General features: G+C 38.7%; 2 protein-coding genes across 6 annotated transcripts in view; both read left to right on the forward strand.

Annotated features, from left to right (window-relative positions):
* The window catches only part of LOC107042685 (rho GTPase-activating protein 21), a 120586-nt gene extending 117266 nt beyond the window's left edge, over positions 1 to 3320 (forward strand). For all 5 annotated transcript variants that reach the window (XM_015263835.1, XM_015263843.1, XM_015263851.1 and 2 more), the window contains one exon: positions 1044 to 3320. In XM_015263835.1, coding sequence (XP_015119321.1) covers positions 1044 to 2012 — 969 coding nt within the window. In that variant the 3' untranslated portion in view covers positions 2013 to 3320. The remainder of the gene's footprint in view (positions 1 to 1043) is intronic.
* A 1548-nt stretch (positions 3321 to 4868) lies between these two features.
* Positions 4869 to 13591, forward strand: LOC114841495 (mutS protein homolog 4-like). Its single transcript, XM_029126495.1, has 7 exons — positions 4869 to 5024; positions 5710 to 6308; positions 7138 to 7521; positions 8346 to 8958; positions 9952 to 10322; positions 11069 to 11778; positions 12849 to 13591. The coding sequence occupies exons 1-7, from the start codon at positions 4917 to 4919 to the stop codon at positions 13589 to 13591; spliced, it is 3528 nt and encodes a 1175-aa protein (XP_028982328.1). The 5' UTR covers positions 4869 to 4916.
* The last annotated feature ends 297 nt before the right edge of the window (positions 13592 to 13888 follow it).

Below are 13888 nucleotides of genomic sequence, written 5' to 3' on the forward strand. Positions count from 1 at the left end.
ACTAAATTATTTTGATCATGAGTCTGAAATCATTTTAATGGAGAATTTCCTAAACTAAAAAACTGTTTCTTGATATTTTAAAAATTAAAATCACTAAATACGGAGCTAATTACACTTTATCCTGGGAAAAATCGCTGATACCATTTAACTTTCTTAATTATGTTATCCTCGAATAGCTTTTGGGAAAATATCAATAAATCTTTTTTGTAGCTGAACACTAAATTATTTTGATCATGAGTCTGAGATCATTTTAATGGAGAATTTCATAAGCTAAAAAAACCTATTCTTGATATTTTCAAAATTAAAATCACTAAATACGGAGCTAATTACACTTCCTCCTGGGAAAAATCGCTGATACCATTTAACTTTCTTAATTATGTTATTCTCGAATAGCTTTTGGGGAAATATCAAAAAAGCCTTTTTGTAGCTGAATACTAAATTATTTTGATGATGAGTCTGAAATCATTTTAATGGAGAATTTCCTAAACTAAAAAACTGTTTCTTGATATTTTAAAAATTAAAATCACTAAATACGGAGCTAATTACACTTTATCCTGGGAAAAATCGCTGATACCATTTAACTTTCTTAATTATGTTATTTTCGAATAGCTTTTGGGGAAATATCAATGAACCCTTTTTGTAGCTGAACACTAAATTATCTTGATCATGAGTCTGAAATCATTTTAATGGAGAATTTCATAAGCTAAAAAAGCCTATTCTTGATATTTTCAAAATTAAAATCACTAAATACAGAGCTAATTACACTTCCTCCTGGGAAAAATCGCTGATACCATTTAACTTTCTTAATTATGTTATTCTCGAATAGCTTTTGGGGAAATGTCAATAAACCCTTTTTGTAGCTTAACAACTCATTCTTCCATAATAAAATAAATTGATTCGCCATCATCTCGATGTCATTTTCTCCAAAAATAAAATGAATGAATTCGTTAATTCCCCCTACTTTCACGTAAAAACCACCATTATCGTCCCAAATACTTCAAACAATGAATAAAATTATTCTTCAACTCCTCAAAACATTTCAGGATCCACAAGAGAAACTCCAGAGTTCCCCCCTCCTGAAGCCCCCCGAGAAATCGAAACGTGACGCCCCAACCCCGAACAACGATCTCAATCTTCGTCGTCCGGCGGACACGAGCACAGCAGGAACGGATTCCTCGGACGGTGGATCCCTGCTGGACGCAACCGAGAAGGACGAGCACCCAAAAACGGAAACACCGAAGACCAAACACTTGGAGGCAAAGGAGGATCAGACGACAGCACCCCCCGCCGAGTCTAAGCAGCCCCAGGACGCCGAGAGAAAGTCCCTGGACCCCTCGTACTCCAACAAGCTGCAGAAGTTCGAGAGCCTGAGCCAGGCGAGCAGCGAGTCGAGATCGCGCCTCAAGAGATCAGAATCACTCAACAAGAGGACTGAAACAGCCTCGTCGAAGCTAAAACGCTCGGAGAGCCTGAACAAGCACTCTGACAGGCTAGCCTCCCCCACGAATGGTAAACTCAAGCGTTCAGAGAGTCTTAATAAGCACGCAGAGCGCTCAGAGTCCCCAAACACGAAGTTGAAGCGTTCAGAATCGTTAACGAAAACGGAAAAAACCGAGTGCAACATCAGCAAGAGGAGGCAATCAGTGAGAAAGGAGAGTGCAACGAAGTTGAAGCGAAAGAATGGAATGCCAGAGAGGTCCATCAAGCGACGACACACAGTGGGTGGCACCAAGGACTTTGACAAGGTCCATTGGCTCGACAATAAACTCCAGTCGGAGAATGAAAAGGTCATCAAGAATGACGCGAAACCGAAGAAGAGTCAGCTGAGGACTAGTTCACCTGATTTGAGCAGCAACAGGGTCAATGTCGCTGACACCAGTTTTCTCATTGAAGTTTCATTTCGTGGACCCAGTAATGTGGTGTTTAATGTCACCAATACACGACCACAATCTCTGCCAGATGCCAATCTAGCGTCGAAAGTGTTTAAAGTACCTCTTGAGAGTCATGTTTAATTGATTCGTCGAGAGGATCAGTCTTTAGTGCATAATTCCATTAATTCTGGAGAATTCATTCAATCATATCTGAATCAATATCAATCATGAAGGTCACATTGAAGATGAAGGAGAGATGAAGAGTTCTATTTATTAAATCGATGACTATTAGTGGAGGAGATATAGGGCTGACAAAGCTCACTCGTGAAAGTTATAAATCACTACCAAATCTTTTTGGTAAAATGTTTTTAACGTGTCAATTATATACACATCATTTACTTGTGAATTGTGATTGTGCAATTTATCATAAACCTGATTTCAATTTTTATCATTTCTCCATGTAAATATAAAGAGTACATTTTTTAAATAATTCAGTGGATGATTTATCGATTAAAATGTTTTTTAATGATTTTACAAATGTAGGGAATTTAATTGAATTAGTCTCTGGTGGTTTTTGGAGGGAATAATTTGTGGATTCCCATTTGCCTTTTAATGTTCAAATGAAAAAGCTTGAGATAAGTAGAAGAGTGCGGAGCATTGTTGGAGAATCCATGGAGAATTGTAAATATTCATGTAATATTATCGGATTATTGAATGGAAAGATGTTTGAGGGAAGAGGCTCGAAGTAATTTTCATGTTTCAATATTTCCATTATTTTCACCGGTGAAAATATGAGAGAAACGATGTGATAAATTCATAACGTATGACAGGAGAGTTATAAGTAGGTGAGAAAATTAATTGAAACGAGTTTCTGGTTATCGTCTGCTGCTTTTGAAATCATTAATAGTGCGATTGCATTGAGAAGTCGTTGATTATTGATATAAAAGTGAAGGAGCAATCGTAGTTAAGAGAGTTAAAATATATATTTTTAAGGGATAATTGTAACGATCAATCATCGAAAAATTGCGACCAATGTATGATAATTCCTCGACTCATTAATGTAGTTAGCTTGAGAACATCTCGATGATTAATGAAATGTAAGGTAATGAACCCTGAGATATCCTTTTGTCTTGCCAAATTTTATGAGAGTAAAAGTGAAAATCTAAAGTTTTTACTGTAACTATCTCGGTGTACGGAGAAATAATGTATTCATTTTCTTCATTTTTTAAATAAATTCAGTAATTGTACATAATGAATTTGAGAGCCTTGAACAATTTGACGATTGTAATGGGGCTATTTATTTGATTACTAATTATTATACATGAAATAGGGATTGTGATTGTATTATTTATTCATTGCAGCTTATGCCTGTTATCTTCAATTTATCATGTACACGTTGGACGGAAAATATTACGTTTGTAAATAAATATCTTACTATGAACAGATTAATTGCGAATGCGTATTCATTATTTGCATTTTTTTCGTTTTTCATTTCTTGATTTTATTCATTGTCTGAAGATCTATGAACTCACAAGATCTATGAACTGATTAATTACAAATATCTGTTCACTTTTTCTCCTAAAACTCTTCATTGAGAAGATGAATCGACCATTTAATTACAGAAAAACATCCACTCCCATTTCAATATTTCTTCTTTATTCAACAATTTTCTATTTAGAATTGTAGCTGCACTCACGAAAAAATAAAATTTCTAACAATTCTTTGAGAGACATCAGCGCCTCTGGCGACCGTCCTTCAAACTAAATTACAAGTAACATTCCATCCAGGGATGTGTCCATCTGAGATTTTACAACCCCCCCCCCCCAACATGTGAAGCTCATAATTAGCTTCAACAGACCAAAGGATTCCATCAGAGTCAGCAGAAATCCCTTTCTCCTGCATCCAAGCCCATTAAAATCCATAATTTTCCCCGAAAAACCCTGTTATCTTGAATTTATCATGTACACGTTGGACGGAAAATATTACGTTTGTAAATAAATATCTGACTATGAGCATCTGTTCATAACCATTAATTGCGAATGCGTATTCATTATTTGCATTTTTTTCGTTTTTCATTTCTTGATTTTATTCATTGTCTGAAGATCTATGAACTCACAAGATCTATGAACTGATTAATTACAAATATCTGTTCACTTTTTCTCCTAAAACTCTTCATTGCGAAGATGAATCAACCATTTAATTACAGAAAAACATCCACTCCCATTTCAATATTCCTTCTTTATTCAACAATTTTCTATTTAGAATTGTAGCTGTACTCACGAAGAAATAAAATTTCTAACAATTCTTTGAGAGACATCAGCGCCTCTGGCGACCGTCCTTCAAACTAAATTACAAGCAACATTTCATCCGGGAATGTGTCCACAAATTTCCGTGCCCATCTGTTCCACCGCCTCCGTACTGACGCCATTTTCCCTGGAAGTCCTAATTAGCCTCAGTAGAACAAAGGATTCCATCGGAGTCAGCAGAAATCCCTTTTTCCTGCATCCAAGTCCCGTAAAATTCATAATTTTTCCCGTAAAACCCCCGAAAATGAACGTAGTTGGTCAGGAGAACACCCTGGGGAATCCCCGGGCTCGAGATCGCGCCCGAAATCGGGGAAAAATTGGAAAAATAACGAAAGACAAGGTGCCAATTGCTCTAGTCCCCAAGTATCGAATCCCAGAGCTTCTAAAGTCTCTTGTGAACATGGGGTCAACGAGCACCCCGCGAACACCGACTGCAGCGAGAGGGGCTCGCCGAGAGAACACGCCCAGCTCCTCCGCCAAAAGGGGGATTCCCCGATTTTCGACAACAGAGTGAGTCCTATTCAATCTCTTTCCATTCTTCATTCGTGTTATTCTCGTCTACTTTGGTGAAAAAAAAAACGGAAACGCTGAAGATATCCATTACCGACTATCAATATTTATATTAACGTATTCTTGCAGCACGACTAGTGCAACCTCTTCGCCGAGTGCCTGCACCGAGGAACATTTCGTAATCCTCGCGATAACGAGCGGTCGAGGCTTGGCGAGAGGAGAAGTTGGAATGGCAGCCATTGATCTTCAGTATCCGCACATCATTCTTTCTCAAATGAGCGATGACAATTCGTACGCTAATGCATTAACGAAAATCCATATGTTTCAGCCAGTCGAGGTAATTTTTTTTCGTCATCAAAATTGATTTCTTTATTGATTACTCAGTTGTGGGAAAAATAAATGATGAATTTTTTTGTAACCCTTTTCAAGGAATCAATTTCCTACGAAAAAAATCTGCATTTTTTCTTTTTTTATTCATTAATTTTTTATTCTTATCTTCTGGGGCATTGCAGTCTCCTTCACTATTGCAATTATTTCGTATCAAAACGAAATGTTTACTCTATGTTCTTTTATGAAGAATTCACGCATAATTTGAGTAAATATTATTCATATTCGTTAATTTACACTGAATTTCACAGAGCTGTTGCCAGACCAGAAATCAATCTTATCGAATCCCAGATATTTCTGAAAATGACTTTGGCACTCGTTAAAAACATCATCATTTAAATCAACATCATCAGTAGCTTAGACTACCCGACCCCGTTCATGAGTCGAATAAAATACAATAGAATTCTTCATTTCATTGATGATTCTACAGTTTTACACAATTCGAATAGCTGAGTTAGATCAGATATCTCATTATATCATTAACTTCATCAGTCGTCAACACTCTGATGCAATAGATAACGAAAATTGACGTCACGTCATTAATTAACATCATGTCATTAATTAACATCACGTCATTAATTGAAAGAACAGGTAATTTTCCCTTAATCCCACGAATTTGTGAAATGGATTGACAGATTCTCATACCAGACACAATGGGAAAGGATCAGAAGGACCCCAACAGTCTCTACACCGCCATAAAGACCCATTTTCCCACCGTCGAGATAACCGAGATCTCCAGAATCCACTGGAAGGCCGTAACAGGTCTCGAAAGGATCCAAACCCACTGCACAAACGAGTTCTCGTCGATCGAGCTCATCGTGAAGCCCAAGTACTACGCTCTCTCCGCAGTCTGCACCCTCTTCAAGTACATCGAGAGCATTCAGCACGTTGTCTACACCCAGAATTCAGTGAGATTCGAGTACCAGGCGGCGCAGAACGCCATGATGATCGACCTTGAGAGTGCCCAGAACCTTGAGCTGGTGACCAGCTACGGAAATAAATACAACTTTTGTCTTCTCGGGGCTCTTGACCGCTGCTCCACCCCGGCGGGAAGGAGACTCCTCCGAGCGTCGATCCTCCAGCCCTCGTGCGACCTCTCGGCTATTCAGAAACGTCAGGATTGCGTCAGCGAACTCGTCTCCAATAAATCGCTGTACGCCATCATCCATCCGGCCATCAGGAGACTCTATGGGGTCCATCGGCTCCTGAATTTCGCGACTCAACATCCCCACGCGTAGGAAAATTTCAGTGAAGAATCCAGTCGATAGATAATTTTATTGAATTTCTATTGAACTTCAGTAAATTATGTTTTTTTAATGGAAATGTTCAATTAAGAAATCTTATGGAAAAAATCAATTCAATTAAATTATTAATCAATTCGTCTGTAGAAATGAATAATTAGTGCAAAAAAAATTAATTGTTTATTATTCGTTTGTCCCGCAGGCGCTTAAAATGTTGAAAATAGTCTAGGGCCTCGACTTTTAGAGCTACGGAGGTTTCTTTTTTTTCCAAAATTTTTGAAAAAATGTGTACAATAATAATTGCGAATTAGTTTTTTGAAGTTCAACTGCTAAACAGCTAATTTCGTTATTTTTTTTATTAAAAAATCCACCATTTATGTAAAATAGCCCGAAAAATGGTTCTGAAAGAATGGAAAATATATTTTCAACATTTTAAGCATAATTTTTTTACCTATTTCACATGAATGGTGAAAATTTTTATTTTAAACAGAACGAAATTAGCTGTGTAAAGTCGAATTCCAAATTTTTCAACAGTAGGGAATGAGAATTCCCCAAATTAATTGAATTTCCAATGAATTGAATATTCAATTAATTGATAGACTCGAAATTCTCTGATTTCAATTCCTTTTCGTGGAATTATTCACTTGAAATTTACAGTTTCCATTGATTGTTCCATAAAATTCAGAATCATCAACGACGAAATTCGTAGAAATTTCGAGGGACTTACAATGTGATAAAAATTCGAAGAAATATATCGAGAATTTCAGCGAATTTTTTTTTTTTCACTTGGTTTTTCTATCAAGTTATTCAATATGTTCATAGTGACACAATAGAACGCGCAGAGAGGAGTCTAAACTACGCTCTTCTCCTCAAACACACACTGAGCGTAATCCCAGAGTTGAAGGCAGCTTTGAAGACTGCAGTCTCTCCCTTCTTCAAACAAGTCGCTGATCACCTGATGAACAAGGACTTTGAGTTCATGAGGGAGAAGATCTCCGAGTTCATTCACCCTGAAGCGCAGTCTGTGAAGGGGTACACCTCCTCGAATTACAACAGATGCTTTGCGATAAAAGTTGGGATTAGCGATTCTCTGGATGTGGCGAGGAGAGCTTACTGCGAGCTCATTGATGACATGGAGAAGATGGTGGAGGACATTGGCAAGAGGCATAATTTGGGGTTGACTTTCGCGAACTCTTCAACCCTGGGGTACGTAATAATGGCGTGCTCATCGCAAGAAATGTCGAGGGTCAAATGTCAAATTGTCAAATTCTTCCTGTATTTTTTTCCTTATGAAGGAATTTTGTTGGTTTACATTTTTGTCACATTATAGTTGTACTGAATTTTCAAAATTTCATGGAAAAATCACTGAAATCAATGATTTTTAGCCCAATTACTCCTTGAGAATTAATAGAAATCAGGAATATTCAGGTGAATATATTCTTGAACATTTTTAATATTTTCAATTCATTAAAATTTCTGCGTAATTTGGTACTGAATATTCATGTTTTGATTAAAATTTACGTAAAGGGGAATTCTTGTTATCCTACTGCTCAAAAATTTGAAATTTCATTGAATTCTCACTAAAATCTGAAAATTCACTTTCTTCTGAAATTTCACGGAATTTCGAAATTCCTTTGAATTTCCAGTAGAATGTGAAATTTCATGGTTTTTTCTTCTCTTTAAATGGAATTCGATATCACTCTCCTAAAAATTAGTAGTCAAATGTCAATGGAATTTCAATTTTTTGAACAGTGTAACCAAATTGTTCGTTTACACTGTAAAAAGGTTGAACTCAATACACTTTATTTAAATCAAATAAATAGCTCCTCTAACATAAACAAATGGAGAGAATTAATTTCTTGTCACGTAAAATAATTTCAATATGAACAAATGTTTCTTCGATCGGAAGCATGATTGGCTAAAAAATAGTCGTTTCGACGGTGGAGGGAATCATATTATTATCATAATATTATTATCATGCGAAACAATTTCTCTGGGGGAAATAAACCCTGAAAATTTCCCCCCACCAGATATCACATAGAGATGAAGCTCCCCCGAAACTACAAATTTGAACTTGAGAGACTGCCCCAAGAGCTGATCGAGGCACACATAAAAGGCGGAACCGTCTACATGACGACTCAAGAGCTCTTCGTCAAGAATCAGCACTGCAAGGACGCATGTGTCGAGATCCACCTAATGAGCAACACCGTCATGGGTCACATGTTCGAGGCGATAAAGGGACGAATGGGTTGTCTATTCCAGTTCAATGACGACGTCGCCGAGATGGACGTGATCCTCTCCCTGGCCACCATCAGCTCGATCTCCGACTACGTGAGGCCGACGTTTGGAGCCAGCCTGGAAGTGAGGGATGGTAAACACCCGGTGATGGACATCCTGGGGACCGAGAGCCCCACCCCCAACGACACCGTCGCGTCGACTGCCTACAATTTTCACACCATCACTGGACCCAACATGGGGGGGAAGACCATTTATCTGAAGCAGATTGTCTTGCTTCATATTATGGCGCAAATTGGCTGCTTCGTGCCTGCCACCAAGGCCCAGTTCAGAATTACTGATCACATTTTTTGCAGGCTCGGGGCGAGGGATGATATCGAGTTTAATGCGTCGACTTTCATGCTGGAGGTTGGATTTTTTATTCAAGTAGAACAGCTTATTGTTTTCCATGGGTGCCAGAATAGTAAAACCTCACCATTTTTCACTTTCATTCACGTATGAAAAAATCCTATAGAATAATATTTCCTATAGGATATCCTATGGAGAATTCGAACATTTCCTATAGGATTTTTCTGGTGGGATTCCCTATAGGATTTTCTATAGGATTTCCTATTGAATTCACTATAGGGTTTTCTACAGAAAGTAACACACAAAACTGAGACTCGAAACCAATCGGTCACAAGGGTCAGGTTTAAATTCACAAATAAAAATGCAGGAAAAATGAATGGTTTCAACAAGGTTTTTCACAATGAGAAGTTAATTGATGAATAATTCATTCGGAATCGCACGCGTGAAAGAGTTTAATAGCAAACCTAGCGAATTCGATAGAAAATTCTATTGGAATTCTGTAGGAATTCTATGGGGTTTCTATAGGATTCTGCTTGCTTTTTGCGCTGATTCTATTGCATATTTAACAGGAAAAAGTCAATGTGTTTTGAATTTCTATTCGAATTTTTCTCTTGAGATTTTTTCTATCAGAATTATTGGGCACAAATTTTCTGTTTTTTTCCGCTGGATTATTTTTTATTTTGCAAAAATAATTATTTATATTCATTTTTTATTTTGCATTACAAAGTCCGAGTGTAAAAAACTCAGAAAATTGATGCCCAAGCATTCTTATAAAAAAATTCTACTAATACTTTCTATTGACCATTTTAATACAATCGGCCAAAAACTGACAGAAAGTTCAAAGCAAATCCAACAGAATTATCCAGCGAATTCGCTAGGTTTTTCTACCAATTTTTTTCTTGCGTGTTATTGAATTTAGAAATATTTACAACATAAACTTTCAATTTACTTTAGACACTACTGAACTTGAGGCAGATTTTTTCATAAACATCTCTGAAATTAGTGGATTAAAATCATCAAAAAATGTTTTAAAATTAATTAAATTACTTTCAGATAAAAGAAGCCCAATACATCCTTCAGTCCCTCACCCCAAACTCCCTAGTAATCCTCGACGAGCTCTGCCGAAGTACAACAGTGGAGGAGGGTGCGTCAATCGCCTGGGCAATTTCCAAGAAGCTCCTGCTCTCGAAAGCCTTCACCTTCAGCGCCACGCACTTCGAGTACCTCTTGAAGCTGGCCGATCTGTACCCCAATGCGACGAACCACCACTTCGAGGCGATTCCGAATGGGATAGATCGCCCCGAGGAGGCTCGTCTGGTTTACACCCACAAAGTGAAGCGAGGGGTCCAGAAGATCCAGAACTATGGGCTGGTCCTGGCTCGAGCTACAGGACTTCCTGAGGACGTCCTGGCGGATGCTCACAGGTGATTACCTGGCAATTCAACACGAGGACAACTCAATACGCGAAACCTTGCGAATTCGATAGAAAATCCTGTTGGATTTTTAGTCAACTTGTAGTGAAAATTCCAATTCTTTTGGCAGAAATGGCATCAATCATTATTTTAGTAATATCATGAGAAGTTGCACCTTAGAATAATCGAATTTTTACTTATGGAAAAATTCACGGGTAATATTAACAATTGACTTATTCAAAATTCAACTGTAATTAAAAATTATGATTGTGCTGATGTCTGGTGTTTGGACGATTCTATTGAGGAATTTCGGAGCTCTACTGGGGGTTTTTTGAAGGAATGTCCAATAGGAACTATTTAATAGAAAAATATCAGTAGAATTTTATCATTTTTACTGAAAAAGCGCAGAAGAATTTGTCTATATGGAAGTTCTGTTTTTTCCACTTTTAGTTCTTCTCTTTTCATGAAAAAATGAAGGAAAAAATCAGACAATTAGAGGAGAGAAATTTCCGGAGAAAATATTCCAACAGAATAAATTAAACAGAAAAATCGAATTCTATTTTTTTTCTGTACAACATTTCTCCATTGATCACTTCTCTCGAAGGAAATTACCCTAAATTTTTTCGTACGTAAAAATAAAGGTCCTTTAAACACATGATTTAAATAAATTATTTTGGAATTTATTATCTTTACTCATCACGTGTTTAATTTTCGTATTTAATCATGTTTGTGTAATAATTTGTGGTGTTGCCTGCCAGGTTTGCTCAGGAAATTCGAGGGTCAATGGAGTTGAATCAGCCTCAGACACCTCCAGCCGCCCCCCAGTCCCCAGGGGAATCCAAACTCCAGCGAAATTACGACAAATTAGCCGGAGTCTACAACAAACTGGAGAACAACTACGAGGTCTCAGATGATGAGCTCTACGCGTTGGTCCGGGGTCTGGAGGCTATCAGTTACGGGGAACTCCCTCCAGAGACCCCGAAACCTCTCTCTCAGCACAAGACCAGCGAAAAATCCTCAGGACTGTACAGCGCAGGCCCCAAGAGCTCGACGACCTCCAACGCCTCGACGAGATCCCAGGAGTCCCTCAGAACCAGTAGCTCCAAGCAAACATCTGCACTGAAATTAGCCCCTGAGAGCTCGAAGAAGACTACCAAACGCCAGGTGACGTTCTCTGAAAATTCAGTGGCGCTGTCTCCAGAGGCTAAACTCCCGAAACTCGAGGAGACCTCGAGGCCCAGCCCATCGACGTCGGGGAGGCAGCCCTTGAGGACGATGAACCCCCCGCCAGCGCCTGGAAATTCACCCTTCAAAGTCCCTCAGAAGTGCTTCTTGAAGAAGTGCCTGACCGAGGATCCAGAGTCGCCTTTCTTCATCCCTAGAAGTCAGCAGGGCATCAAGACAGGATTACTGAGTTCGAGCTCGAGTTTTAGCTCCTGTGGGAGCTTCATCAAATCCTCGAAGGAAGGTAGGAACAGCCACATTCATGAATGATAATTACTCTTAATATCACTCGTAAATTATTGAACTATTCGTCAATTTTAATGTTCGAATTCCGAATTATTTATTGATCGATAATTTCGTTACGAAGATTGGCGATTGTTTGGATAATCGGAAATCCCTTTGAAGAAATATAATGTTATTTACTTGATAGAAAATTTACCGTTCCATATTATCAAATATGCAATTCATCATCAATTGGATATTTAGATTATCATTTAGATCATCATGGGGGGGCATTTAGGGAAAAAGTCCTTACGGTTCCTTATCAGCAGTGGCGCCATCTATCGGAATTCTAGAACATTCTAGATTTTTTTAGAAAATTATGGATTTTTCTCGCAAATTCAAGATTTTTCTTGAAAATTCTCCATTTTTTTTTAGAAATAAATTACAATTTTGAGGGATCCTTAACGCTGGTGGGCAAAATACTGACGGTTGGTTATTATTGCACGAACTAGATAAAATTTTTGTTAAAATTCGCAAGGGTTTTTGGATGTGACGATTTCGTTATGAATGAATATGTTGAACGTTTGTTCAATCGTATCGTGATTATTAAAAACGTCTTATCATGACGAGAGGCTGCGAAATCCCGAATTCTTCCAATATACCTATATAAATATATACAATGAAAAACTATGATGTTCAGTGAAGGAAAGGGAAGACCATGTAAAAAGATACAGCCGCCCGCAAATTTCTCCTTTACTATTTTTAAATTTCAATGAATATATTTAAGGCCCGGGTCGATTACCTTTCGAGCGTTATCTCCATTGTTTTTCCATCACGCAGGAGTCAGTACAATAAAACAAAGTAGAAACAAAACTGAACATTTTCAAACAGTGTTTTCAATAAAGATTACGAACTAATTCCGCTAGAGAGAAAATACTGAATGGATAATTTACCATGGTACCTCACGATCTGACAGCCACTGACTACTGTCACAAATGACGCCACATTTTCCATAAAATAGAAAAAAAAACCACGGAAGTTCAATAGAAAACCGATAGAATTTCAAATAAACCCAAATTCGTTTCTCTCCAGATTCCAAGGAGGACAGCCTCAGTAAACTCCAGTCCCTGACGACAAAGCACGGTTCCATCGTCAAGAGGAAGCGCAGCCAGAAGGATATGATACCGAAGAGTTTTCACCACTTCTTTCCGTCGATGAGACAACTCTCTTCGCAGCAATTCTCGAGCACCAAAGAGGTTTGCAGTTTGCCGGTGCCAGGGTCCTCCCAGCAGTACGACCCGGCCGTCATAGCTTCACTTCCCAAGTTCCTGAGACCCGTCGGGGAGAACACGTTCTTCCCCCCGGAGTACAGCCACCTGAGGCACATGGCCAAGAACATTTACGACGAGGAGGAGAACGAGGGGAGTCCTGGGGGCTCTCATCAGTACTATTTCATGTCGAAGACTGTCAAGAAGACGCCTGCGAGCAGCACCAATGACTCCTCTGAGGCCAGGGAGACGGTCAAGTCTCCCTCTTTCGTCAATTACCCCAAGGGGGTGGCCTCGGGCCTGGAGAAAGGGTTGAGCATTGATAGGGTGATTCCTGGGGTCTCGGGGATGGGGAGCGTCGTGCTGGATCCCATGGACCCGAGTTCCATCATTGTTTTGTCGAGCGAGAGCGAGGGGGAGGAGGAGGTGGTTTCCCAGTGCTCCATGAACTCGGTTGAGGCGAGAAACTCCGCTAGGGAGAAGGAGGCTGCTATCTTCAGGAAAATCGAGGGGAGGGAGTTCGATGAAGGGAAATTCTTCAAGGATCTGGAGAATTCTCTCAAGTAAAGTAAAGCGACAATCGGGGGATTGTGAGGTTCATGAGGAGACGATTCGTTTTCTTGATGGAATCACTCACACGAGTGAAGTAATTTCTATTTTTTGGGGGGATTTGGTTGAAGATGGTGAAGATAGAATACATAGAATTGTTTTGGAAAATGATCGTTCGTGAAATTTGCGCTGTCAAGACTGATAATTATTCAAGACTTGTAATCATTAGATTGAGCAGCTTTCATGTCGAAAAAAATGAGGGAATCATTCTGTTTTGTTGTAGTGTAATTGATAGACTACGATCGAAGATAATGA

The sequence above is a fragment of the Diachasma alloeum genome, unplaced genomic scaffold, assembly GCF_001412515.2.
Source record: "Diachasma alloeum isolate Michigan unplaced genomic scaffold, Dall2.0 Dall_scaffold_00179, whole genome shotgun sequence".
Taxonomy (NCBI): domain Eukaryota; kingdom Metazoa; phylum Arthropoda; class Insecta; order Hymenoptera; family Braconidae; genus Diachasma; species Diachasma alloeum.

Excerpts from the sequence above, each read along its gene's own strand:
- LOC114841495 (XM_029126495.1), top strand. The coding sequence starts at position 4,917 with ATGGCAGCCATTGATCTTCAGTATCCGCACATCATTCTTTCTCAAATG. Across the intron at positions 5,025-5,709 it reads ATATGTTTCAGCCAGTCGAG|ATTCTCATACCAGACACAAT; the intron begins GTAATTTTTTTT and ends ATGGATTGACAG. Across the intron at positions 6,309-7,137 it reads GCGACTCAACATCCCCACGC|TGACACAATAGAACGCGCAG; the intron begins GTAGGAAAATTT and ends ATATGTTCATAG.